The sequence below is a fragment of the Sceloporus undulatus genome, chromosome 6 (assembly GCF_019175285.1).
Source record: "Sceloporus undulatus isolate JIND9_A2432 ecotype Alabama chromosome 6, SceUnd_v1.1, whole genome shotgun sequence".
NCBI lineage: Eukaryota > Metazoa > Chordata > Lepidosauria > Squamata > Phrynosomatidae > Sceloporus > Sceloporus undulatus.
Genome location: NC_056527.1, coordinates 145,673,418 through 145,701,281, shown reverse-complemented (window position 1 = coordinate 145,701,281; position 27,864 = coordinate 145,673,418). Strand labels below are relative to the sequence as shown.

General features: G+C 41.1%; 2 protein-coding genes across 11 annotated transcripts; one reads left to right on the top strand and one right to left on the bottom strand.

Moving 5' to 3' along the window:
- Positions 1 to 71: 71 nt before the first annotated feature.
- Positions 72 to 19,133, bottom strand: FAM118B (family with sequence similarity 118 member B). Of its 6 annotated transcripts, none has more exons than XM_042471881.1 (9): positions 19,062 to 19,133; positions 17,924 to 18,034; positions 14,341 to 14,424; positions 11,199 to 11,451; positions 7,625 to 7,852; positions 7,261 to 7,389; positions 3,799 to 4,084; positions 2,725 to 2,817; positions 72 to 579 (listed from the first exon to the last, which is right to left on the bottom strand). In XM_042471881.1, the coding sequence occupies exons 3-8, from the start codon at positions 14,415 to 14,417 to the stop codon at positions 2,744 to 2,746; spliced, it is 1,047 nt and encodes a 348-aa protein (XP_042327815.1). In that variant the 5' UTR covers positions 14,418 to 14,424; positions 17,924 to 18,034; positions 19,062 to 19,133; the 3' UTR covers positions 72 to 579; positions 2,725 to 2,743. The 6 variants fall into 6 exon arrangements, with proteins under 6 accessions (XP_042327815.1, XP_042327814.1, XP_042327809.1 ...); XM_042471880.1 differs by lacking the exon at positions 72 to 579 and adding an exon at positions 1,207 to 1,764; XM_042471875.1 differs by lacking the exon at positions 72 to 579 and having other exon boundaries at positions 1,207 to 2,817.
- Positions 18,944 to 27,557, top strand: LOC121932856 (kappaPI-actitoxin-Avd3c-like). 5 transcript variants are annotated; one of them, XR_006104429.1, is made up of 3 exons: positions 18,944 to 19,143; positions 24,498 to 24,623; positions 27,395 to 27,557. XR_006104429.1 is itself a non-coding variant. In XM_042471882.1 (3 exons), exons 1-3 carry the CDS (start codon positions 21,619 to 21,621, stop codon positions 27,403 to 27,405), a joined length of 285 nt encoding a protein of 94 aa, XP_042327816.1. In that variant the 5' UTR covers positions 21,518 to 21,618; the 3' UTR covers positions 27,406 to 27,557. The 5 variants fall into 5 exon arrangements, 2 of the variants coding, with proteins under 2 accessions (XP_042327816.1, XP_042327817.1); XR_006104428.1 differs by having other exon boundaries at positions 24,498 to 24,680; XM_042471882.1 differs by lacking the exon at positions 18,944 to 19,143 and adding an exon at positions 21,518 to 21,709 and having other exon boundaries at positions 24,498 to 24,680.
- The last annotated feature ends 307 nt before the right edge of the window (positions 27,558 to 27,864 follow it).

Genomic DNA, 27,864 nt, shown 5'->3' with positions numbered 1-27,864 from the left:
CTTTTCCAACAATAAGAGCAGGAGGACCAGAAAATGCAGGCTCCTGGATGTTTTTCTGTTTGTTTTTTTCACGATAGCAGTAATGACAGACAAGTTTCCCAGAAATGCCGTTTGCCTGCTGACCTTGCCTGTAATGTGCAGGAACAGAGGAGTTGGACTGAAATGCATTATAGCTCCGTAAACAAAATGCTCCAGATTAGAGCAGATTATAGGGATACTACATGAACCTTCACCTTGTTGTCACCCTCAAATGACCCCCCCCCAAGCAAAATTTGTCAATACTAGAAAAGCATACATTTTGATTTGAAATAAGATGGTCCTAGGAGCTGTAAACAATTTTGAAAGAAGGCACATGCACCTTGTTTGTGAGATGAATCACTACTTTTTCTGGTGGTTCATAGGGTCCATTTCCTAACTACAGAAGGGGGGCCATTTAAAAGGACCCACTTGGAAAAGCCAGAAAATGGCTGGCAGCTTCCCTTTCTCCTTGTCTTCTCTGTTCCTCAACAGAGGAGGGGAAAACCTTTTGCTTCAAATATGGTTTGCCATAATCCAAATTGTCCAACTAGGTCACTTGATCTATGGATAAGACAACATCATTACTGAAGTTGCCTTGGTTACAATTAAACAAGCTAAACATAATTACAGTTAACCACACTTCAAAGACAAGAAGGATGAAGGCTAATTCTTTGCTGCAGTACAGGAAGGGAAGCGAGCGCATAAAAAACAGAAATGTGATCATTGTTCTGATAATGCACATCACAAAATACATTTTGAAAGTACCTTTATTAGGTAGAGTAGTGTGATAATGTTTTAACTGCCAGTGGATATGTAGAATGGTCAGATACTTAAAGTTCTGTGTTGAAGCGCTCTAGTCCTGTGGAGAGTTCTATTTCAGGAGAGTACACTAAATGTCTAAGCAGAAAACTAACTGCCTCAGTGAAATGCAAAGTGCCCAGATTCTGTAGCACGCAACTATGGCAATTACAGCATTATCAAGCTGCATCAATGTATAAACTGCAACATCCTCTCTAGCTTTCAGTGAATTCTCACCACAGAACCTCGCTAAAATAGACTTGTCTTTATTTCCACATGAAAGCAGTAGCCATTAACAGCAACTGGTATTCGGAGCTAAACCAGACATCCTACATACAGACATCTCATTGTGCAGCGATGACTATGTTTCAAGGCAATCTACATCAGAGATGAGTTAATGACCTTTATTACAGCTTCTGGCATACAAAACACTGGATAAAGAAAGAAAGACTTAGGAAATTAGAGCTTCAAGTAATTTTTCTTTAAAAAATGCTCATATTTCAGTCTTACCCAATATAAAAAGCACTAGTAGCAAACTCTTACCCGGAGGGAGAGGATGGATCTCCCTGCAGATACAGCCTTAAATAAAAATGACAGTGATAAGATGGATCTTCATGTCCAACATAAGAAGGGTCCAAGAAGTGCTGCATCAAGTCTTTCAAATACTTAGTTTAATATATCAGAGCAAAACAAGATAGGCATTCACAAGAACCAGCTGCGAAGATAGTATATGCTTCTTCATTTCTTTCATATGACCATGAGGATCATGGCTCTGTTGAAGCTGCCAACACCTTGCTTTACATCTCAAGCAGAGGGATGAACCTGTACAACTTGCACAAAAGTGGGATGTGGATGGAGTGCTTGGTGCTCTTGCCTGCTGCATCTTGTGCAGAGTTAGCCTCCTCAGAGGTTATCTGGGCAGATATGCTTTGGACACCAGCCTTAAAACTAAAGGCAAGAGGACATGCTTTCATAAAATCTCTGGAATTGGGAAAGGTTGTTATCAAAGCATCTGATTAAAAAGAGACAGGGTTGGCGGAAAAACAGCTCTTAGGAAAGATTTGCTTGAAAAGGCACGTAAGCTCACTCTTTGAATTCCCACTTGTTAACTGCTTATTCAAAATATTTCTATACCACCTTTTGAGGGGGGGAAAGGCTCTTTATTTAATACCAGATCTGTGGGGCAGTATTTTAAGAAAGCCTTGGCATATTTTGCCATGCAAGGGTATGATGGACGGGAAGCACCACAAAGGGACATGCCATTTGTTTGCCATTGAGTTGCTCTATCCCAGGTGAAAGCTCTACCCTCTAATGCGAATAAGCCTTCAGGGCCCTTCCATGGTGTAGCCATCAGAGGGCAGGAGGCATGGAAGTCACTGGTGCTTCCTGTTCCCAAGCTCCACATTGGCCAGTTAACTGGGTTACTTCTCTGAGTAATACCTCATGTCTCAAATGGATGCAACCTTGGGTTGCTAACTATCACTCTATACAGGGGTTTTCTTGTCAGGTCTGTTTAATCTGACAACACTAGCTGCCCAAGACCATCCTTCCATGTTTTGCCAAGTCCTTACTCATACTGAGTTCAATTGCAGTACATGGCTATTCCCTTTCAAAGTGCCTTCCCTTGATGAAAACGACTTTGCCACTCCAGAACTAAGAGGCAGCTAGAATCAGGACTATATCTCTTCACACTCTGCTGACACCAGATAGGCAACAGCCACCTTAATGCCTCTTGTTTTGCCAGAGGCATCTACCATATTGTTTCTAAGGAATCTTCCATGTTTTGCAAGACACATCTTGCTAAGTCAAGTCTCGAGTCTTCATGAATTTCCATGCCCATGGTAGTCATCATCTTAGCAAGACTTTCCAAAGCTGGCCCATAGGGACTTTTGAGCATTAAGTTATTACCTTTTAAAATCAGTAAACTTCAATCAAACACTAAACCTTTGATTTCAGTGTGCGTTTCAGCTGTGCCATTTAGTTGTCCCTCCCGAGGTAAACCTGGTTGAGAGATGAAGAAAATCCAGTGGTTTGAGGTGGGAAGGAAAGTCATGCTGGCCAAAGAAGCCAGAAGCCCAGTGGCCAGGGATGATAAGAGTTGTACCCCAAAACATTTGGAAAATCTCTTTAAAATCTTCCCACAATCCTATTCAGACATTGCTAGAATTTTGAGATAACTAAACTTTGGCCACACCTTTTCAAGTGCAATAGGACTAGAAACATGCTATTAGTTTTAAACTAAGCATGTTTTCAGTTTGGAACTAATTTCAGAGTCCAGAACTACATTTGCATGCACAAGCTAAGGCTACCAGATAAAATAAGGAACAGGGCTCCGCTCCCCGTAATAGTTATTTAGAAGACCAAATTCAGCACATGTTGTCATGCAATACAATCTCTTCTATACAGCTATTGAAGATGCAGGAGCTCTGGCTTATTCCACTGGGCAAGCCAAATACCAATCTCAACACAAAGCCAATGAAGTCACTGAAGCTAAATAAGTGTTGCTCTGAACAGCATCTGCACCAACCATGAGATTATTAGAAGGAGGATGTGATGAAGCAAGTGTAGCAAACAAAATTCAAGACCAAAGGAAGTTGTATTGCCTAGAACTGCTCAATGTAGATGTCTTCTATTACAAGTACACTGTCACACACCTCCGTTAAAATTTGGTAAGGCTGCCACTGTTCAGGCATGCCAACTAAGGGATAGATATAAATGCTATATGAACATGCAGCAATCATCCCTGATCCAGCTAGACTCGCCTACTATAAAGATTAGAGAAACAGTATGTGCAATGGCTAGTGTGACTAGAAGATCCAGGTTCAAGACCCCCACTAAGCCATGAATCTAACTGATTTTGGGGGCAGTAACTCTCATTCTGACGTACTACACAGATAAATTGGGGGGGAAACAGTCGTGCACGCTACCTTGAGTTTACTGGAGTAAAGATGACGTATATGTAACTGTCGTCATTTCCCTTACCTGCATGACCACGGTTGGAGATCTCATTCGTCAGTCTCTCAAAATATTCTGGCAAGTCTGCGTATTCATTCCCATAGGAGATCACTTTAATGCCTTTGTCCAGCATGTTTTCCCGGAGCTTCTTGAACTCGTCTACACCACCACGGCGCACCAGCATAAAATGCTCCAGGTCGGACTTGTGCTTCACAGCTTCAAGGAAGAGGGCTTGGAAAGTTGTATCATCCACAGTCCAACCACAACCCAGAAACAAGAATGATTTGGCTTCATATAATTTCTGGATCTCCCGCTTTTTAAAGAAAAATAAAAATAAAAGAGGAAAAGGGAGGGAAACAGAAATGTTTCATTACTTCCACAGTTTGTGTATGTACATACCTGTATATGCATACATGCATCTGCTGGAACCAACACACATCTCTACTGGCATTAACCCTGCTTCATTTATGCATTAACAACATGTTAAGGTTCAACTATTTAACAAAATGAAAGAACACACTCATAGTCACAATAAACAAGAACAGAATGCAAACATAGACATTTTCAATCCCACAGGTTTTGTATGTATACCAAGTCTGTGTGCACATGATTTCTTCCTTTTTAAAAATAGGACAGAGTACCATTCTGTCTATAGTTTAGCAGTTCTTGACCTTCAGAAGACGATACTACAGACCAAGAGCAGGGGTTGGAATTATGTGGCCCTTCAGATGACATAGCCTCCAAAGCCAACAATGATTATTTTTCTTACATACTTTTATTTCCCTTTTGTTCCTCACATTAAGGCTTTAGCAGTGTCATTGTCCAAAAGGTGGAAGAGGCAACAGCTATTTTGGATCTGATCCTAACCAACAAGGATGACTTGGTTAATGGGGTGCAAGTGGTGGGATCTTTAGGGGGAAGTGACCATGTTCTCCTGGAGTTTGTTATACAATGGAAAGGAGAAGCCAGGCATAGTCAGACACGCATCCTAGACTTTAGGAGAGTGGATTTCAGTAAACTTAGAAAAGTATTGAGGGTGATCCCATGGTCAGAAATACTAAAAATTAAGGGAGTTCAGGATGGATGGGACTTTCTCAAAAGGGAGATAGTGAAGGCACAATTTCAAACAGTTCCAATGAGAAAGAAAAATGGGAGATGTCTCAAGAAACCAGGATGGATGACTAAGGAACTTTCAACTGAGCTAAGTTTGAAATGGAACATGTATAAGAAATGGAAAAAGGGGGAAATCACCAAAGAGGAATTCAAAGAAATAGCAGGCATGTGTAGGGGTAAAGTCAGAAAAGCTAAAGCACAGCATGAACTCAGACTTGCTAGAGAGGTTAAGAACAACAAAAAGGGTTTTTATGGATATGTCTGCACCAAAAGGAAGAAGGAGGAAATGGAAGGGCCACTGCGTGGAGAAGATGGCAAAATGCTAACAGAAGACAGAGAAAACGCAGAATTATTCAACACCTTCTTTGCCTCAGTCTTCTCAGAAAAGGAAAAGGGCCCACTGTACTTCCCATGAGCTAAACACAAGACTGCTATTGTTGCAGACTAACATTGCACTGGCTTTTTAGTTGCCTCATCACACTGCCTACTCATGTTCAGACTTCTTGATCCCTTTCGCATAATTGCTTAGGACATCAGTAAGCAGTATAGAAATGTACTTGCTATTGCTATTACAAGTACTGTTATCAAGCCCATGGCTGGTTCACATGCTGTGTCACTCATCTTATATCTGTGCATTTCAGTGCACTTGTAGAAAACATCTATATTGAGCAGTTATATGCAATATAATACATGCACGACTTCCTTTGGTCTTGAATTCTGTTTGCTACACTTGCTTCATCACATCCTTCAGCTAATAATCTCATGGCTAGTCCAGATGATGTGTCACTCATCCTATAGCAGTGCATTTCATTTTTTGTCATTTCTCCCTGTTGAAAATTATTTTCTTAGTTTTGGCCCAGCTCTCCAATCTGTTAAGGTCATTTAAATTCTGATCCTGTCCTCTGGGGTACTGGCTCTAATTTGGAGTCACTTGTAAATTTGATAAGCATGCGCAGCCTATTGCAAGCCCACCTAACAGATGCACTGTCTAACCTTCATTTTACTGTACTAGCTTTTTGGCAAGGACATCATGGGTGAAATCAGACACAGTATTCTCTTCTTCTATCAAGTTTGTAACTCCATGAAAAAAAAGAAGGATAAGAGTCTGGCATGACTTGTTTTTGTTTCTGAGAATACCATTTTGACCTTTAGTGATCACAGCTTTTCTTTCCTAAGTGCTTTCGGACTATTGGTTCAAATATCTGTTCTAGAATCTTTCTTAATATTAATGCCAGCCTGTTTGAGTGGTAACTATTTGGCTCTTTGCCCCACCACGTTTTTGAAGACGGGGATAACATTTGCCCTCCTCCGTTCTGCTGGACCTCTCCTGTTTTTAAAGATTATTGACGGTGGTTCTGAGATTACTTCTGCTAGTTCTTTTGAAGAGTAGCCAGGTATTCCTGTGCTACCGCTTTACTTATTCTGTGCTGTATTTCCCCTACTGTATCATCTGCTCCCTTTTCCCCAGGTTGAACACCCTTCTCCTTTTCAGATTAGATTGAGTCAAAGGTGTTGAGCAATTCTGCCTTTTCTCTGTCCCCTTTTAGCACATTGCCATCTTCTCCACACAGCTGCCCTATCATTTCCTCGTTCATCGTTTTGCTACGGACATAACAAAAATAATATTTATTGTTTTTAACCCTCTAGCAAGTCTGAGCTTGTTCTGCACTTCAGCTTTTCTGATTTCCTCCTCACATGTGCTGGTTATCCATTTCAATTCCTTTTTGGTAATTTCCACTTCTTTCCCATTTCTTTTACATGCCTCTTTTAAATCATAACTCAACTTAATGTTCTTTACACATCCATCCTCTTTTTTTCAGATACCTCCCAATTTTCCTCTTCAATAAGTGTTTGAAACTGTGCATTCAATACTTGACTTGTCTGACAAGGTTTAGCTTCCCCTTTCCAGGAGAACATGGACACTCACAGCTAAGGATCCCACTGCTTTCACCACTGCTGACCTCTTCCACTTTCTTTGCCATGAATTTGTCCATAAGACAACTGAGGAATTTCTTATACCTTCTGTTCTTGGAATAGATTATACAACATTGATTTTTGTATCTCTATCTGGATATATGAGAAGGAAGAAGAGGAGGTATATTGGGAATTGTACCTGAAGGTCATCTGGAGAGCAATGTGTTTCTTAACCTTGCCCTGGGAACTCTTCAAGCATTCAAAACATTCAGAGCTTACTTTCATTTATGTCAAGGGTGGGGATCCCGAGACCCTCCAGATGTTGCCAAAGCATTACCCCCGTCCCCTTTGCCACTGGCCATGGTGAATGGGGCTGACTGGAGTTGCAGGGCCACACTGTATGCCTTGGTAAAACATCCCTTCAACAAAAGACAGACAGACACTGAAACCTTCAAGTCTCACCATGACCTCTGTGTTGCGTAGCACATTCTGATAGCCAGCTGGATGGAGAACGATGCCACTGGGATTTGTGTACACACCATGTATATGTAAGACGCTAAGCTTCCTCTTCTCCTGGGCCCACTCCAAGACCTGTTCATGATGGCAAAAGAAGCATTCACCGTCTCACTCCAAAGTATCACACATTCCCCCTTGGTTCCTATGGCCTATGTCATGAGTGGACAACTGTACCATGCACAAGGGCCAGATTTTGCCCCCACAATCCCTAGCAAGCTACAATAGTCTTTCAGTTATCTGAATGTGATGTCCCATTACTTCTGATTTTGCTTTTGGACAGTATTTGAAGGTTCAAGAGAAACTCCACTACCTTCTTCTCATCTGTTAAGTCAAGCGATTCAAGCTGTTTCCCTTGGTCTGCCGCATAAATTTCCAGCAGGTTGTCAAAGTTTGTGGTCAGTACAAGAGCACCCTTTTCCATCAAGTGAAGCACCGACTGAAGGAGCCGTTTCCCTGTGTCTTCCATTTTGGACTCCAGGTCATCAAAGACTTCATACAAGCAGTCTTTGAAAAAGGAAGAACGGACATTGCTTGTGCGCTGACAAGAAGAGCAAAATCAGACCAAGATCAGCAGCAATTTCACAACATTGAAAAAAAAAGTTTCAGCAACAGATGACTTGAGAGAGCTGTGGCAAACATAGTTGTCCTTATTGTTTGCAAAGGGTCAAGTGACACATGCTTACAGGGAGGGGGAATGTGAGGGTTTCCAAGTGTGCTCTCATCATGTCGCACCACTGGGAACACTGGCTAGGACTGACTGGGGTTGCAATCAAATATCTGCAGTAGGGCTAGAAATTTGCTTTCAGTTTTGAATGAAAACTCAGATCCTTTGGGATCTTCCAGACTCACGAGGGAGCTGAACTGTGAGTTTAGTAATACATTTGCATGCACAAGCTAGAGCACACCTTCCCTACGCATGCAGTAATGCATACACAGACTCAGCATTCAGTCCTTGCAGCCTCCTACAGTTCTTCTGTGGCTGGTGGCAGAGAGGCAAGTATTGGAGAAGCCTCAAGCTAAGTTCTCATAACCATTGGGGTCCCTTGAAGGCCATTTTGTGTCTAACTACAGGGGAATAGCCAGATGTGTCCCCAATTCCACGCGAACCCCCATACACCCCCACCAACCACAGGATGATTGTAGAAGAATTGCAGCATTTCAATTGTGAGTCAGGGTCAGGGGATTTCTAGAGGATGGAATAGAAAGCCAACTTGCACAATGAAGAAAAAACATAGGAGACTTAAACCTGCCTATGTCTGTAACAGAACGTCATCCACAGCACTTAGATAAACTGCGCTTAATCAACAACAATTTGCTTCAAACGCCAACCCCCTCACCCATGGAAAACTAGAGATAGAGTTGGGAGACCACAATAGCCACCCAGTCCAGGAATACACAAGCACCCTGACAGATGACCCTACATGAGCTGGCTATGCATTTGAATTCTTCAGCTGAAAGTGCCTTAGAAAGCCATCCTCATTTCTTGAGACACCTGCCATTTTTCTTCATCACTGGTACTGTTTGGAATTGTGCCTTCAATATACCCCATTCTCTATTAGTATTCCTGGCCATGGGATCACTGCCAGTATTTCCCTAGGTTTACTGAAACCAGCCTTCTTAAATCTAGAATGCATGTCTGACTATGCTTGGCTTATAGCAATAGCAAGTATATTTCTATACCGCTTTATCAGTGAACAAGCAATCCCTAAGGGTTTACAAACTGTAAGCTCACTGACCCCAACAAGCCGACTACTCATTTTACTGACCTACGAAAGGATGGAAGGCTGAGAGGCTTCCCCTTTCTGCTGTATAACGAACTCCAGGAGAACAGGATCACTCCCATCTAAGGATCCTGTCACTTCCATCTTATTAACCAGATCATTGCTGTTGTTTGGGATCAGATCTAAAACAGTTAATCCCCAAGTTGCCTCTTCTACCTTCTGGATAATGAAATTGTCTGCAAGGCATGTGAGGAATTTGTTAGACTTTAAATTTTTGGCAGTGTTTCATCCAGTGTGTGGATGAAAAAAAAATTACAATCTCATGAAACTGCAGACTCAGATGTGTGACAGGTGACAATGCTGAACTTCCTTTATTCCAACTGTTGAAGGATGGGACTTTCTTCATTCAAACTCAGATTCATGAGCACTTCTGGCTGGCAGGCGAGAGAAGGCTATTTTGGATCAGAACTTGAAGTGTCTTGTTATTACTCAACATGTTCTGTTTACATCCTGTAAAAACAAGAAATCAAGTACAACTACACTGAGCTACATAATCTCAGTTGAAAGAAATTTTAAATTTAAAATAGAAAAATCAAGGGAAGTAATAGTCCCACTCTATTCTGCTTTGGTCAGGCCCCACCTGGAATACTGTGTCCAGTTCTGGGTAAAACAATTCAAAAAGGACATTGAGAAACTGGAGCCATGTGTTCAAAGCAGGGAGACTAAAATGGTGAAGGGTCTGGAAACCATGAAGCCCTATGAGGAAAGACTCAGGGAGATGGGGATCTTTAACCTGGAGAAGAGAAGGTTAAGAGGTGATGTGACAGCCCTGTTTAAATACTTGAAGGGATGCCATACTGAGGAGGGAGCAAGCTTGTTTGCTGTTGCTCCAGAGAATAGGACACAGAGCAATGGATTCAAATGAGACAAAAAGAGATTCCACCAAAATGGTGAAGGGTCTGGAAACCATGCCCTATGAGGAACGACTTAAGGAGCTGGATATGTTCAGCCTTTAGAAGAGAAGTTTAAGAGGTGATATGATAGCCCTGTTTAAATACTTAAAGGGATGTCATATTTAGGAGGGCACAAGTTTGTTTTCTGTTGCTCCAGAAAATAGGACACAATGGAGCAATGGATGGAAGCTATAGGAAAAGAGATTCCAACTAAACATTAGAAGGACCCTCCTGAGAGTAAGGGCTGTCTGACATTGAAACACACTCCTTCCTCAGGGATTTTGGTGGAGTCTCCTTCCTTGGAGGACTTTAAATAGAGGCTGGATGGCCATCTGTCAGGGATGAAGCAAAGTCAGTGAGGAAACTGACAGGGAAAACAGATTGTAACAAGTGAAGAGCTGGATATAAAGTAACCACACGATTTGTCTTTCAACTGTGAAAAGATACGAATTTAAGGTCTGAATATAAATAAAGTTGTTATTCCTTTTGTTCACTGAAGAGTGGTTTGGTTTAATGTATAACCAAAAACATCATAAACATGCTACCAAAGATACTGAAGCACATAATAGATAAGGATACTGGGAGCCCATCACTTCTTAAGTGAGTGGATTAGGAAAGGAATTGGGTTCAGGAAAAAGAGGCCAAGGGTTAAAGGGATACTTCTGAGGAAAGAAAAGCCTCAGACTATATTTAAAAGATAGAAGAACCCCATGGGCCTAGTGGCCAGAATGTGGTGGAGCCTCCTTCTTTGGAGGTATTTAAAAGTGGCTGGATGGCCATCTGTCAACAGGGATGCTTTGACTGAGAGTTCCTGCATGGCAGAAGAAGGGGTTTGTACTGGATCAGGGCCCTTTTGGGGGCCTCTTCCAACTCTATGATTCTATGATTCTAAGCTCCATTCTTGTGGGAAAAGACAATTCAGGCTGCATCAATAGAAGTGTAGACATTATAAATCAAAAGTGATCAAAGGAAGCTTTAGCAAGTCACTGCAGTCTGTGAGAAGGCATGGAGATGAAAAATGGTCCCTGCTCTCTCCAACCACATTTCCCTAACCTTGCCCTAAACTGTAGGTTATGTTTAAATCCAACACTTATATACTGTAGAAGCTTAGAAACATATACTGTCAGACTCAGCACTATAACCTCAACTGGATCTCTGCCCTAGAACAATTTACATGAGAAACCTTTCCTTCTATGTGCTGTCAACTCACTGGTGACAGTTTCTGGATAAGGTCATGAGCTACGTGGATGAGGTTCTTATCATCACAGAGACATTTTTGGAATTTCTTTCTCTCTTCATCTTCAAGGAGGTCAAAGTCAACAGCAGCATCTAGAAGGGCCTGGATTAGACCTTTCCAAGACTTCAAGGCTGGCACTTGAGGAGCGACTGCAGCACTTATGCCCGTCCCGATCACCAAGACCAGTTCCTGAGGCTTTTTGGTTTTCAGACTTGGCAACAGTTTCCTGCAACCAAAAAGGAGGAACAGTTAGAGAGAGAAGATGTGCCCACTAATTTAGAACAGTATGGAGAAATACTATACAGAATATGAACTTGAAGGCCCTTGTCCTCACTGTGTGCTTATACCCTTTCGAAAATACTCTTACTCTTTCGAAAATGACTACCGGGTACTTTTCAGCACTCTCAGCCACCCTCTCCTACTTTTCCATTAATGAGCTTGCTACCACCCAGACCTTTCCTCAGATCTTCAGTCTTACCCTCAGAGGAGTAGAAGGAATATTGAATTAGGTTAATCCTAATGAATAATGAACCGGGAATAAGCATGGTTGATACAAAGTGGAGGCATTTTAAAAAATAATACCATATTATAAGATGTTCAAAAAAGTATAGGATTCTCTCATGTTCACTCACTCACTTTCACACACATACAGACTCACTAGGGTTGCCAGGTTTTCAAAGCAGTAATAAGGACACACAAGATGGGTTGGGAAAAGAATTGTGAGAACATGGCCTCTAATTAGAGTTACAAACTCTTGCAAGATCTCAGATCTCACAGAAACTCCCAATCCCTGAGAAATCCTGAAATATCACGCCAGCAGCCATCCTGGGGAAAGGATGTGTGCTGCTCCACATGGAGTGGGAAGAGCCACACTCACAACAGAGCCCTCCCTCAGCAACGTGTGGTGTGTAACTTGGGGACTGTGCATTTGACTAATATTTGAAAATATAAGATTGTTGCTATCCTATTCAATGCTCATATGTGACAAGCTTTCTGGCCCTTCCATCAGAGATATTACAAAAAGGGACACCTGATAACCTTAACACTCACACTTTCACACACACTCCCATACAGATATACTATGCATATAATCATGATAGTATTTACTTTATTTGCACAACATATATTAATGTCATTACTTGCCTGCTATGGTTTGAAAAGTTAACCCAGAAAAATATAGTTTTATTTGCAGCTTAGTTCTGACAACTGTTTCTGGTGTACCTTTCTAGCTGCTAATTAAAGGTTTTCTGAATCTTACCACTGAAGCCTAGACTTCTGAACAAAGGGGTTACTGGACTTGACAATTACAGAATGCTATACAGTCGGCCCTTCTTATATACGGATTTTTTATACACGGATTCAAGCATCCACGGTTTGAAAATGTTCAAAAAAAGTATAAATTTCAAATATCAAACCTTGATTTTCCATATTTTATAAGGGACATCACTTTGCTATGCCATTATATTTAATGGGACTAGAGCACCCACAGATCACACTGGAAGAGCCCCTCGTGTGCCCTGGAAGAACTAATGGGGTGTGTGCTGCTGTGCACCATTACTTCCAATGGGGCTCCAGCATTTACTGATTTCCCCTTATGCGGTGGGATCCAGAACGGATCCCCGTGTAATGGGAGGGCCCACTGTATTGTTGTTGTTGCTGGTGGTGTTTCCTTCATCCCCAAACAACTCAAGTATCTCGTCCACCTCTCCATACATGCACCAAAACTTTATCCTCACAATGGCTCTGAGATAGGTTTCATAACTAATAACTAGAACTAAGCATGTTTCGGGGTCACAATGACCTGCAGAATGTAGAGGTTATGCATATGTAGGAGTCACACTGACCAGGGGCCATGCGAAAACCTAGATAAAACTAAGATAAACACTGACGAGATTATTGATCTCCTAGTTGCCTGTCCTTGGCTCTTTGCATTTTCACTTACAATGGAAGTAAAGGAGGCACTCAGTGACCATGCCATTTACCACACCATATGATGTTCCTATACGCCTTCCTTCCAATTAAAGGATTGTCTCAATGATCAATATATTATCACTTCAGAGCTAAAGCCACCAGCCATTCCAGACCTTTTCTTCCATCCCCTGGAAAAGCCATTCAGGCCTTTATCGTACTGAATATAACACAACACATGCCTCAAAGGCATAAAATAGAGTATGACTATCTGCCCCAGCCCTAGCCACTTTGTTCACAAACCAGGGATACTTCTATGAAACCCTCAGACATGACATGAGTGATTCCAAGCCCCATGAACCCCCGTGGACTGTGCTGAACCCAGCAAAGCACTTTCCATGGCCTTCTCTTCGGGATCGATCATTATTGCCCACTTTAACCCCTGACTTTTCTCTATCCAATCTTCTGCACCTTTCTTTCCAATGACCTTGTATAATTCTTATGGCTGTCTCAGTTCTTGTATGTCTGCATGAACATTTCAAATAAAATATCTTGTTTACAGAAACTGGAGCACTCTCCAATTACCAGTATACATTGGTGAAAAGATCCACACAGTTACCCTACTCTCACAGGCCTTCTTTGAGAGGTGTGTGTGTGTGTGTGAGGGCAGGGAACCATCTATTATCCCCTATGCTGTAAGCTGCCTGGATTCCCAGTGATTGGGTGGCATATAAATATAAATAAAATAAATCCTATTATTATTATTATTATTATTATTTTCCCCAAATTCCAAGGAAACACTGGAATTGTCAGTGGGGAGACCCCAATATCCTCCACCTTCTAAGTCAGGTTATATTTATTTATTTTTAATTATTATTTTTAGGGACATATTCTGAAACTATTTCATTCTGTTTTTATATTTCAACTTGGTTAATTTTATTTCAGACATACCAGATACATGTCTTTTCATTTAGGGTCTCTTTGAAGGTATGCTGTTTAAATGATGCATGGGTCCTAAGAGTCCGGAGGTCACGCCAAAGCCACACTCCATTCCTAAGCACTGGAGTGCAGCTTTGGTGCAGCTTCCGGATTCTTAGGACCCATGCATCATTTAAATAGCATACTTCCAAAGAGACCCGAAGCAGCTTTATTTTGGCAGTCTGTAACAGGCCATAGATTGAAAGAAGGAAGATGAAATTATGTGTACCTAGGTTTTTTTGCAGGGGGAAATCCATCCTTGAACAACATTTCTTCATCCAGATTCAGGTTCACATTAGAAGCCATCCAGTTTCTAGAGTGAAAGAAAGGCCAAGGTGAAACCTGGCAGAATAATACACTCTCAGCAAAAGTAAATTTCCTGTTTATCACGGCAAGTTTGTAAGGAAGAACAATTATTGAAGCTCATTATCTCTCGCATCGACTCACTTATTCTACAATTAAACACATTACTGCAAGGATTATCAAAGGGTTATCTTAAGGAAGTGTGAGGCCAGTTGCAAACTGAAAAATCCCTGTTTTAAACTCAATGAAGGCTACACAGTATAACCAGGAAAAACAGCAGATGACTATAGAAAGGTGCTGTCAATGAGCAAGATTAACAAGAACGTCTGTTTCTTGTTTGCTAGGTAGTGGTCTATTAGTAGTCATTTAAGTCACCAAAGTAACTGAAACATTCCACTTGTGATCCAAATGTTGGATTCTTCAGTGCAGGAAGCCAGGAAAATTAAAATTACTTCTATTGATATTATTATTGTTGTATTTATTTATATTATCCTGCTTTCCCCCCAAATTTGGGAATCAAAGCAGCTTACAACAGTTAATGGGTGATTTCAACGATCGTGATATTTGCTGGAAGTCAAACTCAGCAAAATTCTCAAGGTCTAGCAAATTCTTTACTTGCCTGGAAGACAATTTCCTTGTCCAAAAGGTGGAAGAGGCAACAAGGGGGTCAGCTATTTTGGATCTGATCCTAACCAACAAGGATGACTTGGTTAATGGGGTGCAAGTGGTGGGATCATTAGGTGGAAGTGAGCATGTTCTCCTAGAGTTTGTTATTTATTGGAAAGGAGAAGCCAAACATAGTCAGACATGCATCCTAGACTTTAGGAGAGCAAATTTCAGTAAACTTAGGCCCCACACAGACAGGCCAAAATAAAGCTGCTTCGGGTCACTTTTGGCGGTTACAGTATTCGTTAAATAATCATGCATAATAAGAGCCAAGAACCACACAAAAGCCACGATCCCAGTCCTAAGGACTGGTGCACAGCTTTGGTGCAGCTTCTGGACTCTAGGACACATGCATCATGTAAACAGCATACCTCCAAAGTGACCCGAAGCAGCTTTAATTTGGCCTGTCTATATAGGGCCCTAGAGAGAAGTATTGAAGATGATCCCATGGTCAGGAATACTAAAAGAGAAGGGAGTTCAGGACGGATGGGACTTTCTCAAAAGGGAGATACTGAAGGCACAATTTCAAACAGTTCCAGTGAGAAAATGGGAGGTGTCTCAAGAAACCAGGATGGATGACTAAGGAACTTTCAACTGAGTTAAATTTGAAACGGAAGATGTATAAGAAATGGAAAAAGGGGGAAATCACCAAAGATGAATTCAAAGAAATAGCAGGCATGTGTAGGGGTAAAGTCAGAAAAGCTAAAGCGCAAAATGAACTCAGGCTTTCTAGAGAGGTTAAGAACAACAAAAAGGGCTTTTTTGGATATGTCTGCAGCAAAAGGAAACGGTAGGGCCACTAAATGGAATAGGTGGATATAAATAAATATTTTAATTTTATTTTTTATATTATTTATTGTTTTATATGTATTTTCTAGAATGTACGCCATTGGCAGCTTTCATTTTTATCGATTTTATTGTGTGTATGTACAGCGCTGTGTAAATCTACAGCACTATATAAATAAAGTTTAATAATAATAATAATAATAATAATTCAATGTAACTAAGGAAATGTGATTTCTAGTTTTCTTTGTGCGAAATACTATGAAAACTTGGTTCATTTTAGAATCGTTGCCCCAGCTAAAAATAAAAAGGTGTCCTTTCCATTCGAGTTACTGGTCTCCCTGCTGATTTCTGGTTAAAATTCTGGTTTTAAAATGATCTATAATCAATAATCTATAACAGAATTAAAATGTCTTTGTTTACTTATGCAAGGCTTACCTGCCATGGCTGTCTCATTTGCATATTAGTTTTGAATGAAAAGTTTGCTAAAACATGTTGAATTGCTCTTGTTTTCTGTGGGAACCTACACTTATTCTTTCTGCCTCTGGCACCAAAGTTTCTGTTGAAGATTTAATGAACACATCTGCTACATTAACTGAGGTGTACCTGTACTGTCAATTTGCTACTTGTAGTTGTAGCCTTCCCCAACTAACACCTCAGTTTCATGGGATTAGAGTCTTATTTGTCCTGTGACTCTGTTGCCCATACAGCTTAGGCCTATAAGAAGCTGAATATGCCCAAATTTGCTCTTCTTCATAGTGGTCCAAAGGACAAGATCCCCATCCTTCTTTGCAAGCTGCCACTTGGCAGACAGGCTATTATTGGCCAAGGATTACTGCTGATAAGATGCTCTTAATTCTGAAGTCAAGAAACTTAAGTCTCCCACTTGTTCATTAAAGGAGAATGGGCAGCTCTCCAAGAAAGCAGTGAATGGGAAGCAGATTGTGTGAGCATCAAGAGCCTCTCAGACAGGTCACTGGGCTGGCACTGCTGATTCCTTGGTGAAATGGGCAGCGGCAGACCAGCATCTTGTCTACAGTCCAGAGGCCTTTCAATAACAAATAAAGAAACAGAAGAAAGGAAGACTAAAGCTAGGCTGAGCATCTTTCTGGGAAATGCTTTCTCTATTCTTCTGCCCCAAGCCTTCCCTAACTGTAGTCATCTTGGAAGAGCGAGTTAGTGAAATTCCCCAGCTTGCTACAGTTAAAAGGCCTTATAGAAAAGTTCTTCCACAGGGATTGTCCTTCCCTTCGGTTGATACGCAATAGAGACCCTCCCAGGGCCAGGGGAGTTTGAAGCCGTGGTACATGCGCTGGGAACCTCTCGCCTTGATTTCTGCAACGCGCTCTACATGGGGCTACCCTTGTGCCAAGTTCAGAAGCTTCAATTGGTCCAAAATATGGCAGCCAGATTGGTTGTCGACAAATCCAGGCTTACCTGTCCTAAAAGATCATCACTGACTGCCAATTAGTTTCTGGGCACAGCATAAGGAGTTGGTTATTACCTTTGAAGCCCTACATGGCTTGGGCCCAGGATACTTGCGGATACTCAGAAGTTCATCTCAGAACTTCTGAGATGAATCTGTTACAATCGCAAAAGACCAGATTGACAACAACCTCCCAGAAGTCTTTCTTTGCTGCCGCCCTGAAACTATGGAACGGCCTTCCGGAGGAGATCCGTCTTATTACCACCTTAGATGCCTTTAAGAAGGCAGTTAAGAGGGATCTCCTCCGGCGGGCCTTCCCACCTTGATCACTATGGTGAATCTTCCATCCATTTAGATGGTGTCTCCATTTGATTATAATTGATTAGAATTTTAATTGTGAATTTTATTAATTTAAGATATTCGAGGGTTAGGGGATTATTAACTATTATTATTTTATCGTATCATCTTTATTCTATTGTATTTTATCTCTGTTGTAATCACGCCTCAATCCCCAGGGAGAGGCAGGAAAGTATAAATATATCATCATCATCATCATCATCATCATCATCATCATCTCCCATGAACATCCCTGCTTAGTAGAATGGGAACAACGGACCAGCTGAAATGTCCTTCCAATTAATAGTCAGCAGACATGAGCTTCTCAAAGATGGCAGCCAAGCTTTGGAACGTCCTTTCTGTCTCTTCAATGCCGTCAAGTTAGTCTTATTCAAGTGCGAACTTGGAACTGAAGGAAATAAAGTTTTTAGTTATTGTTCTTCTTAATATTTTAATATGTTTTCTTTTACATTTTATAATTTTATTACAATACAGTTATATTTGGGGGGTTTGGGCTGCAATTCCGTAGCCTTGGAAGAAGGAGGAACATCCGCCTTGTTCTTTGTAGGCAGAGAGACCTCCCCCATCCTCTACGCTCAGCAATAGCAACAAAGAGGGTATTCTGGGCACACATCCAGGAAGGTTAGGGATCTTCCATGCCCTAAATACACCCTCAGAATGGGTGAACCCATGTGCCAACCTTGGAGTACAACCAGCCCACCTTCTGCCATGACAAGATGAGGTTGGCAGGGCTTGGGATTTGGCAAAGGCTTCCACTATGGATCCTCCCTCCTCCCCTCTCCAAGGTCAGTTGCTCTGGATATTTCAGGGAGATAAGAAGGACAGATATATTTTGATAATTCATAAATATCAGAAGCTGATGACTATCGCCTACCCAAAAGTCGCATTTAAGTGTATTCCCTTCCGCTGTTCAACAGTGGAACACACTCCAGCCAGACCTCCTTGGAGGTCTTTAAAAGCTTTGACTGGGAGTTCCTGCATGGCAGAAGAAGGGGCTTGGACTGGATCAGCTCCCTTGTGGCCTCTTGCAACTGATGATGCTTTGGCTCAGGCTTCTGGGAGCTGAAGTCCATAAAAAGGGCACCGTTTGGAGAGCAGTACCCTCCATGGTGACCCTCTAAAGCAGTGGTCCCCAAACTGTGCCCCTTTTAAGAGACTTTGGACTTCAACTCCCGGCATCCCACGCTATTGGCCAACATGGCCGAGGCTTCTGGGGGATGAAGTCCAAAACCTCTTAAAAGGGGCACAGTTTGGGGACCACTGGTTTGGGGCGCCATTGTACTTTGGCTGAGGAAAGGCTGGCCCCGCTCGCCTTCAGCTGCGCCTCCGGGATCCTCCTCCTCCTCCTCCGAGGAGGCCTGACCCACTCGGCTGCCTCTCCTCCTTCCCAACCAGAGCGAAGCGGAAGGACTCACCTGGCGAAAGAAGGACGCAGGAGAGAAACAGCCGGCAGGAAGCACTCCCCGCCTCCCCCCACTTCCGCCCGGGCATAGAAAGGTAGGGCTAGAGCGTCCCCTCACTCACGTCACTTCCGGTCTCTACTCAGGCCTCTCTTTCCTCTCCCCTCTATGGTCTCAGGCTGCGTTTAGCCTTCAGGAGGGGAAGTAGAGCCGCCATCTTAGGCCTGGTTCTAAGTTATAAAGAGGCCCTCAGCCTCAGGGCTGCTATGAGAGGGTTCTTCGTGATGTTTAGGCGTCATTTATTACAATCAGCAGATCCAATATATCCAATAAACAATGTAAAGTGTAAAAACAACAGCTAAAAGGGATAAACAATACAGTAAAAACAACAATAAAATGATGTTTTATTGAAAAATTGAAGGTTTACACAACGATATATAAAAACAGTGGGTTATTTACAAAATGCAATACAATAAAAAAAATTCCCCTGCTGCATAGATTCTGACAACGCAGCCTTTGGCTTTGTTTTGTTGTTTGTAAAGCTTACTGCATCATTGAAGGTGCTACCATTTTAAAACATGTTTTAAAAACAAAAACTCATGAAGGCCTTGTTCCCATTGTTCCTGGACTGCAGCAGGCTTTGTGAGCTTTGCCTTCAGTGCTCCACTAAACAGCAGTTACACATGGCATTTAATGCCAGTTCCTGGTTCTGTGGCTCTTTGTAAATAGTGTTCAGAAAAAGTCAGAACTGAGGCATTGAGAGGTTTGAAATTTATAAATATGAAATAGCTATGCTAATACTTCCTTACTTTTTGCTTCTGTAGCCTGCTTGCTTCAAGAGAACAGGACAGTAGACTCATGGAATGAGTCTACAGCGAAAAGTGCAAATGGGCTACCTGGCCCCAACTCCTTTTTCCTGTCTGTGACTATAGCAAACACATACACACACCTCTCTGCCTCCCTGCGTTATCAGTAGCTTGTCTAACTGCAAAACTATTTGTTAATTAGCATCCCCTTGCAAGGCAATTGTTGAAGAAACTGCTTGTTAGTAACTTCAAAGAGCTCAGCTCATGAACTTTTAAACCTTGCCTTAACAACTTAGTGCCTGATTACCTCATAGCTAGGTAGAAAGTGAAACAGCATAAGCCATATTAGGCAGTGGGCTGTTCTTGCTGGGTCTCTGCTTAAAGAAATGTATAAAAATTGTAACACAAACAAGGAAGGCTGCGGCAGCCTTGGAAAACACCTGTTTGGGTGGAGCTGTCAGCCCCAATCGGTGAATAAACTTGTGTTTTTACTCTGCACCACACAATCGAGCCTCCGACTTTCTTATTTTGGCTGGTCACTCCAAGAACCTTCCCAGAAGGAGAAAAGCCTTGTTTATCTTTCCCTTTCAGCATAACCATTGGGTTTTTTACCTCCAAAATATGTGAGCTAAAAGTTTAGAAGCTCCGGTGATGATGGAGCGAGAAAGGTCAAGAAAGACTGGGCAGCAGAATTGCAAACATCCCAGGGAAGATGAGTTCTTCAGATCATAATGATTAGAAAAGCCCATGCTAATTAGTAGGAGTGGGAGCGTTGATGGTTCTCACATGAGCCAGAAATATAAGTCTGTGAGTTGCTCAAGTCTTCTACTCCAAGCCTTAAGTGAAATCCCACGCTTCTTCCACCTTCCAGTCTCTACTTGCCCTGGCAAGATACGTTCAAGGCAAGTCTCAAGTGGAGCCTCAGAAAAAAGGTGGCGGAGATGGTGGTGTGTGTTTATGTGTACTTGTGTGGAGGCTTAGCAACTAGAAAATCAAGATGATATGCAAAAAGTAAAAGAAATCTCAGGGGGGACAGCAAATGCGTTAGGCAACAGGCTTCAGGCCGGCGGAACTTGGATCCTTTTAAAGCTAAGCCTTGTAGAAGGCTCCTCTGATGCGCAGCAGAGGCAGGGAGCGGAGTAGATCTCAAACCCCTTTTCAAGCTCATTGTCTCATGGGTTTGTTGTTTCTGGCCAAAATCAGGCCATCAAGTGGTCACTAAAAATATACAAGTCTTAAGTCAAGTTTAATGCATCATTTATTGCCAAGTCAAGTCCAAGTTACTCAAGCGGCTTGAGTCTAAGTTAACTGACTCAGGTCTCCATCACAAATATTAATCAAACTAGATGTGATACTTGTTTCATACTGAATACATTTTCAGTGTCATAGAAGTGGATCCTAAAATTTAAATTGGTATAATAAAAGCAAAGGTTCATATCCATCCTATTTCACCCAGCTATTTCATAATTAAACCACTATATGAGTCAGTCCTGCACCACTGCTTTAGCTGAAATGCACCACTGCTTTAGTTGGAACAGCCTTATGCTGCTGTGAGAACAGGAATCCATCTTGGAGTTCATACCTGCCTTCTGTTTATTATTTAAAGTACCTTTATTAACATTTACACAAGTAGAGTAACTGCAGAGTGTCCCACCTGTTCACAGTTTGTTTTTGATGCCTCATTGATTCTTCCCGCTTCCCTGTGGAGCACTACATAAAGTGGCTTTCCTCAGGGCTTTGCATCACACTCCTCTCCAGCCGCCACCATGCCACATGGTTATGTTGCCTTCCTTGTCCTCACCGTGGGATTTCTCGCACCCTGCTCTGGGCTAGTGGATTCCTCCAAACAGAAGGCAGGTATGAACTCCATTTTAGTCTTCTTCCAAACCTTATGTAGGTCACACTCAGTTTAGGAAAATTACTTTTTGGACTATTGGCTGCCACAATCCCCTTGGCCATATTGCTGGGAGAAATCTAGGCACTGTTCTCCGAAAAATAGCAAGCTCTGATCATACAGTTGTCTCTGTGTGTCCGTGGAGTTTTTATCCATGGATTCAACCATCCACAGCTTGAAAATGTTTTTTTAATCCTCCAAAGAAAACCTTAATTTTGCCATTTATATAAGGGACCCAATCTTACTAAGTGTGAGATACAGATTTTTCCCCCCTAAGTACCAAAACAAATTAATCAGGACAAAACAAGTGAAGCAGCAATTTCCAATTTATTAATTACAATCTTGCAAGAAGGGGTGTCTCAGGCAAGAGGCACACCGCCTGAGGTTTTACACAGTATTTATAAGACATTTTCTGTTACAATATTTCTATCTCATTTTTTTATGGGCCAGATCTAGACATATGATCAATTTTAAGACCACCTTTTCATGTATGTAAAACTCCACCCATAGCATATCTCATCATACATCTCATGACCATTTAAATTAGCCATTATAGATTCATAGGTGTGTTTTAATATTCATCACCCCCCATTACGGATGCGCAAAAGGGGATATCTCTTGACTTTTAGTAACCCCACCAAATAAATAGTGTTCTTGACATTTAATGAAGATGGAGCTCTCTTATCAGTTGGCTGCAAAAACTGTTTTGCCTCCTTTGCAAAGTTGTCCTTGACTTCCAGGTGCAGTCTTATTTATTTATTTATTTATTTAAACGGAACACTTAGCCATTTTGATAATCTTTAACAGAGACAAAAAGTACTATTTAAAATAACTAAGTCCAGCATATTTTATAAGTGTATCTTATTTATTATCAAACATATAACCCCCCCTTTATTCTTATAAAACAATTTAATAAATAACAGTGTTATAAAAAGCTTATCTTAAAACTCTTTCTTTTACTAACATATATTTTTTATAAAATTCCCTTTCAGTTAAAGGGCCTCAGCTGACCTTTACTCAATCCTATTAGAATAGATATATTGATTATAATAATATATATGTATATATGTAGTTTCATATTATCTATATTTGTAATTTAATTATAGCATACGTTTATATAGTCTAACACAATTTCTATTCTATTCATGTGTTTATAACTCTTATTAAATCTTATGTGTTTGATTCAAATCCATTTCTCTCACTAAGCCATTGTAGTTAATGGGACTTGAGTATCCACAGGGGGTCCTGGAACCAAACTCCAGCGGCTAACAAGGGCCCACGCAACTTGTAACCCCCCCCACCCTTCCGCTAACACTGTATACTGACTTTAAGGCCATTTTATCTCTTTTGTCACCAGCTAAGATTACTTCCCACATTCTAGGTCTCAAGAACATGGAACTGTTTCTTAAAAGCCTACAAGATCCATAATAACAACATCTTAATTCCAGACAAGCCAGCCTTATCTCTCTTTCCATCTGAATTTATCTCTTGGCATTTTGAACAAAGTGAGCCCCTTTAATGTGATTGCCCAAGACTGAGGGGAAAATATTTTTCTGAAAACAACATTAATCTGATCATCCCTTTCAAACCCGCATGTTCCCCCATCTTCATGCTCCATTGTGCATTGTTTTGAATGTCAGCCACATTCTCTTCCAGGATCCTCTCTGGTTCTTCAAATCTCCCTCAATCCAACCACAAACCTCTAGCTAAGATTTCCTCCTCGCATTCCAAGTTCATGCTCCTCCATTCCTTTCTCCACTTCCTTCTCTCAGTCTTCCTTTTCCTCATCCTCAGTCTCCTTTTCCAATCCAAATTCCAGTCTACGTATATGTCACTGTATAATGCATTTTTAAGTGCTATTTTTATTAAAACAATCAAAGCAACATAATAACACAGCCTAATAATACACACATACAAATATTTTTCTATATTTAAACAAATGGACAAAAAGACTAAAAAATAACTTGTTGCAGTTGTTGTGTGCCAAATTTTTTTTTTTTTACCAAAACCAACCAAACAAACAAATGAAAAGAAAAAACAAAAGAAATGTTTACACTAAACACTAGGCAGGGAAATAATTACTTCTAGGATACCTGACTATGGTTCATTTACACTATGTAAGGGCACAGTCCAGGAAAGAAGAGGAAAACAGTAGAGGTGTTGTCATCTCCTTACATGTGTGCCCAGCATCCGTAGATGCTCTCTCTCTTTATGTGCGTGCACATGTATACACATAGAGATATAAGTCAACACTGCCATTGGCATTTAGGGATTCTCCTAGGTATGTGTGTGGCTCTGAGGACTGTTAAAATGAACACCTGTAATTGGCCACTGTTTACCAGAGTATGGGGATTATCAGATGGGGGGAGCTGGAGTAAAAGGCATTCTCCTGGCAAAGTCGTGCGATTGCACTGAGGATTTTCAGACACATCGCGCTTAATCCATGAAGATCCAGGAATGCTCCAGCAACAAACCATTCATGGGTTAAGTCCTGGATAAGCATGACGTTGTCTGAAAATGTTCAGCACAATTCTGCAACTTTGTTGGGAGTATGCCTTTTTCTTCCCCGATTTCCACCATCTGATAATCTCCTATGCCAAAATTGTTCAGCAGTTTGACTGCTTTAACCAGTCCTTCTTGAGTATAGAACCCAACCTCAGGGAGTAGGAAAGGAGCTTGTGGTCATCTTTCTCAGCCCAAATCTCTTTACAGAGTGTATGAGACCTACCTTTGTGCCTCTTTCCCCCGCAGCAGAATCTATGCCTGGAAAATGCAAGCTCCCATTAGAGCTTGGGAGGTGCAGCTCAGACTTCATGCGCTATTACTTCAGTGTCAAGACTCTGAAATGTGAGATGTTCACTTTTCGTGGCTGCAGAGGTAATGAAAATAATTTTGTGACACAACGGTATTGCATTCATGAGTGTGAACGCTTTGGTAAGAGCAAAGACTTATTTATTTGTTTGTTTATTTATTTATTGTATTTATAGCCTGCTGTTCAACCACATACCTTCCTAGAGCTAGTTTAACAGTTCTCTGCCTTCAGACTTACAGTACATAAGGTAGAGAGCTGTTAAAGTTAAACTAGATACATAAGTACATAACTGTTGAAATAGGTTGAAATTAAGTACTGTAAGTACTAAATAAGTATAATGTCATCCCAGCCAAAATGCACAATATATATGTTGCAGGCTTTGGAAGCTCCAGTGTCTTCTTCATTAGGTGAAGGTGTTAAAAATTATACAGGAGGAAAACAAGGTGACAGTGTGAGTCATAAACCTGTATTTTGTCAAAATGTTGTGGCTGTTGTCCTCAGTTCAGATGGAATGGAAGAGTATTCATGCAGGTGGGCATCTCCTCTTTCTGAAGGATCACAAAAGCAATAGATTCTTGTCTTGCTAATGGAATTTAAAATTTATTTCTTGGCCTTTAAGAACCCTTCGTTACCTTTCCTTATCATATGACCTGAGGACAACAACCACAACATCTTGACAAAATTGACTAACATTGTCACACCTCTCCCCCCTTTGCCGCCACCTGGTTGGTCTTCCAAAATCTATCCTTTCCTCCACAAATGTACTCTTTCAACTTCATCTTGTCTTCTCTAATGAGAAAGCGAGTGTATTAAGGAGATGATCAGGCAAGGAGTAGCCCTACTCCTGTTTGTTGCTTTTAAGTTAAACGTTGGCTCATTGCTGTAAAAGAAGTGAGGCAACTACAGTATTGTCCTTTATGGGTTTTTCAGACTATATGGCCATGTTTCAGAAGAGTTTGTTCCTGACATTTCACCAGCATCTGTGGCTGGCATTTTCAGATATTTCTCTGAAGATGTGGTGGCAGTGGAACCTTTGAGACATTGAGATGTATTTCAGCATACACTTTTATGGATTCCAATCCAAATTCCTGGACAATTGGATGCCCCAAAAGCTTATGTTGAAATATATCAGTCCCAGAGATGCTGCTAGATCCCTCCCTTTTCCTTCTAGACTGAAACACAGACCAACACTGTCATCTCCTTGAAAGCTACCTAGAGAGTTGGCATGTATAAATTCATATTTATATATTATTTTATATTTTAAATATTTATGTTTCCCCCCCCTCTCCCATAGGATCGAAGCAGGGTTATAGACTAATTAAAAAACCATTACAAACAATTTCATAGATAAAATTCAATAGTACAAAAACTCTAAAAACAACCATATAACATACATAGGCAGAGAATCAATGGCATTAGAGATACAAGTTTCATTCTTCAGGGGGGAAGGCTTGACAAAAGAGATAGGTTTTAAGGTTCTTTTTAAATGATTCCAGGGGGGTCATAAGACAGAGCTCATCAGGAAGACTATTCCAGATCCTCAGGGCTGCTAATGAAAAGGCCAAGCAACATACTTGGAAAATGATATTTCCAACATAGAGTTTTGCTATATTTCCCTGTTTGCATTATATTTTCCGAAACAATATTGTGATCTATTTATTGCTATTCCTTTTTCTCCCTACTTTGTGTAAATAAATATGCCTTCTCAATTTTGATGGTCCTTGGCTCTTCAAATCTTACATGAGGTGAGGTTTGGTTTTCCCTTGCTGACTCCCGCAACAAGGGATGTGTGTGTCTTTTGGCTGGATCAGTTGAGATCCTGGAGGGTGAGATATAGGGAGGCAAAAGATTCAGGTTGCTGAAGACCTGAGAACTCTGGACCTTGACTTCCAGAGAGCCAAGTAGTACTCCTCAAATGAATCCATGTTTTTTTCTCAACCTCTTTCCTCACCTGCACACCTTGTGTTAAGCATGCTTTGTTTTGTGATGGATCACATCAATTCTCTGCAAGCTTAAAGTCTAATAGCTGTGGCATGCATCTCTGAGAAAAGAAAGTAGGAGAAAAAGTGCATTAATTGTAGGGGATTTAATATCCAGTTTGTTCCTTAGTTGTATACTGAACTGTGGGATATTTTTCTTGCTGCCCATACATTTGTAGATATTTTGGTGTGCATTTCCTCCTAAAGTTTACATTTCTGTTTGCATGTTTTCCATAGAATATAACATGTGTTTTGCAAATATGCAGATTATCATTGTGTGCATTTAAGTCATTTCCTGTTTATGGTGACCCCAAGGCAAATCTGTCACATAGTTTTCTTGGCAAGAGTTGTTCAGAACTCTTGCCTCCACTGAGGCTGAGAGAGTGAGACTTCCCCAATGTCACACATGGGTTTCTGCTGCTGAGTAGGGATTTGAACCCTGGTCACCAGAGTCCTAGTCCAATCATTGAGTCACTATGTATAGTGTTCTGGTTCTCACTGCACATTTTTAGTCATGCAAATTTTTCAGATGAACACATGATTTTGTGCACGTTTTGTGCACGTTGCAAGGCTTGTGGCATCATTCTTTTGCTGGTTTCTAGAGGTTTGGATTGGAATTTTTCTTAGGAAAACATGAACCCAGTGAGTTTCATTCCCAATGCTTAGTTCTCTCCTTGGAAGTAGAACATCCTATATACTTGTAAGATGGGGGAAAGGCCAGAAGCTCTTTGTGCTACTGTGAGAATATTATGTACTTCCACATGTAAACAGGCATATAGCAGGCACGCACTGACTGCAAATAAGACACTACTCCTTGTTGTTTGAGCTGTGACAATGCTGCTTCTTTCCTTCCACAGTGCCACTTTAACAGGACATTGGCGTGCTGCCTGAGCTAACAGTTTTTGGGAATCACTGACTATGTAACATGGACTCAAGCCACTATTATAATTTCAGACTTCCTCTCAATCTGCAGATGTCCTTCTTTTCATATTATCTGGAAGCTCCTGAATATTTTGAATAAATGCATCAGTTATTTTATATCCTTTGTATACTATTCTTTGAGTACTGTATTACTCTCTTCATGTCATCTTTCAAAATTATGGTGCTTTGAGAAGAAAACATGGTTTGATTCTCTGTCATGCCTATACAAACCTAATATATTAATTGGCAGCAGTGACTGTGTAGCAAATTTAGTACAGTCAGCCCTCCATATCCATGGATTCTGTAGCCACAGATTCAACCATCCACAGCCTGAAAATACCCTGACCCCTCAAAAACAAACAAACACCCCAAAAGCAGACCTTGATTCAGGAATATAATATAATAT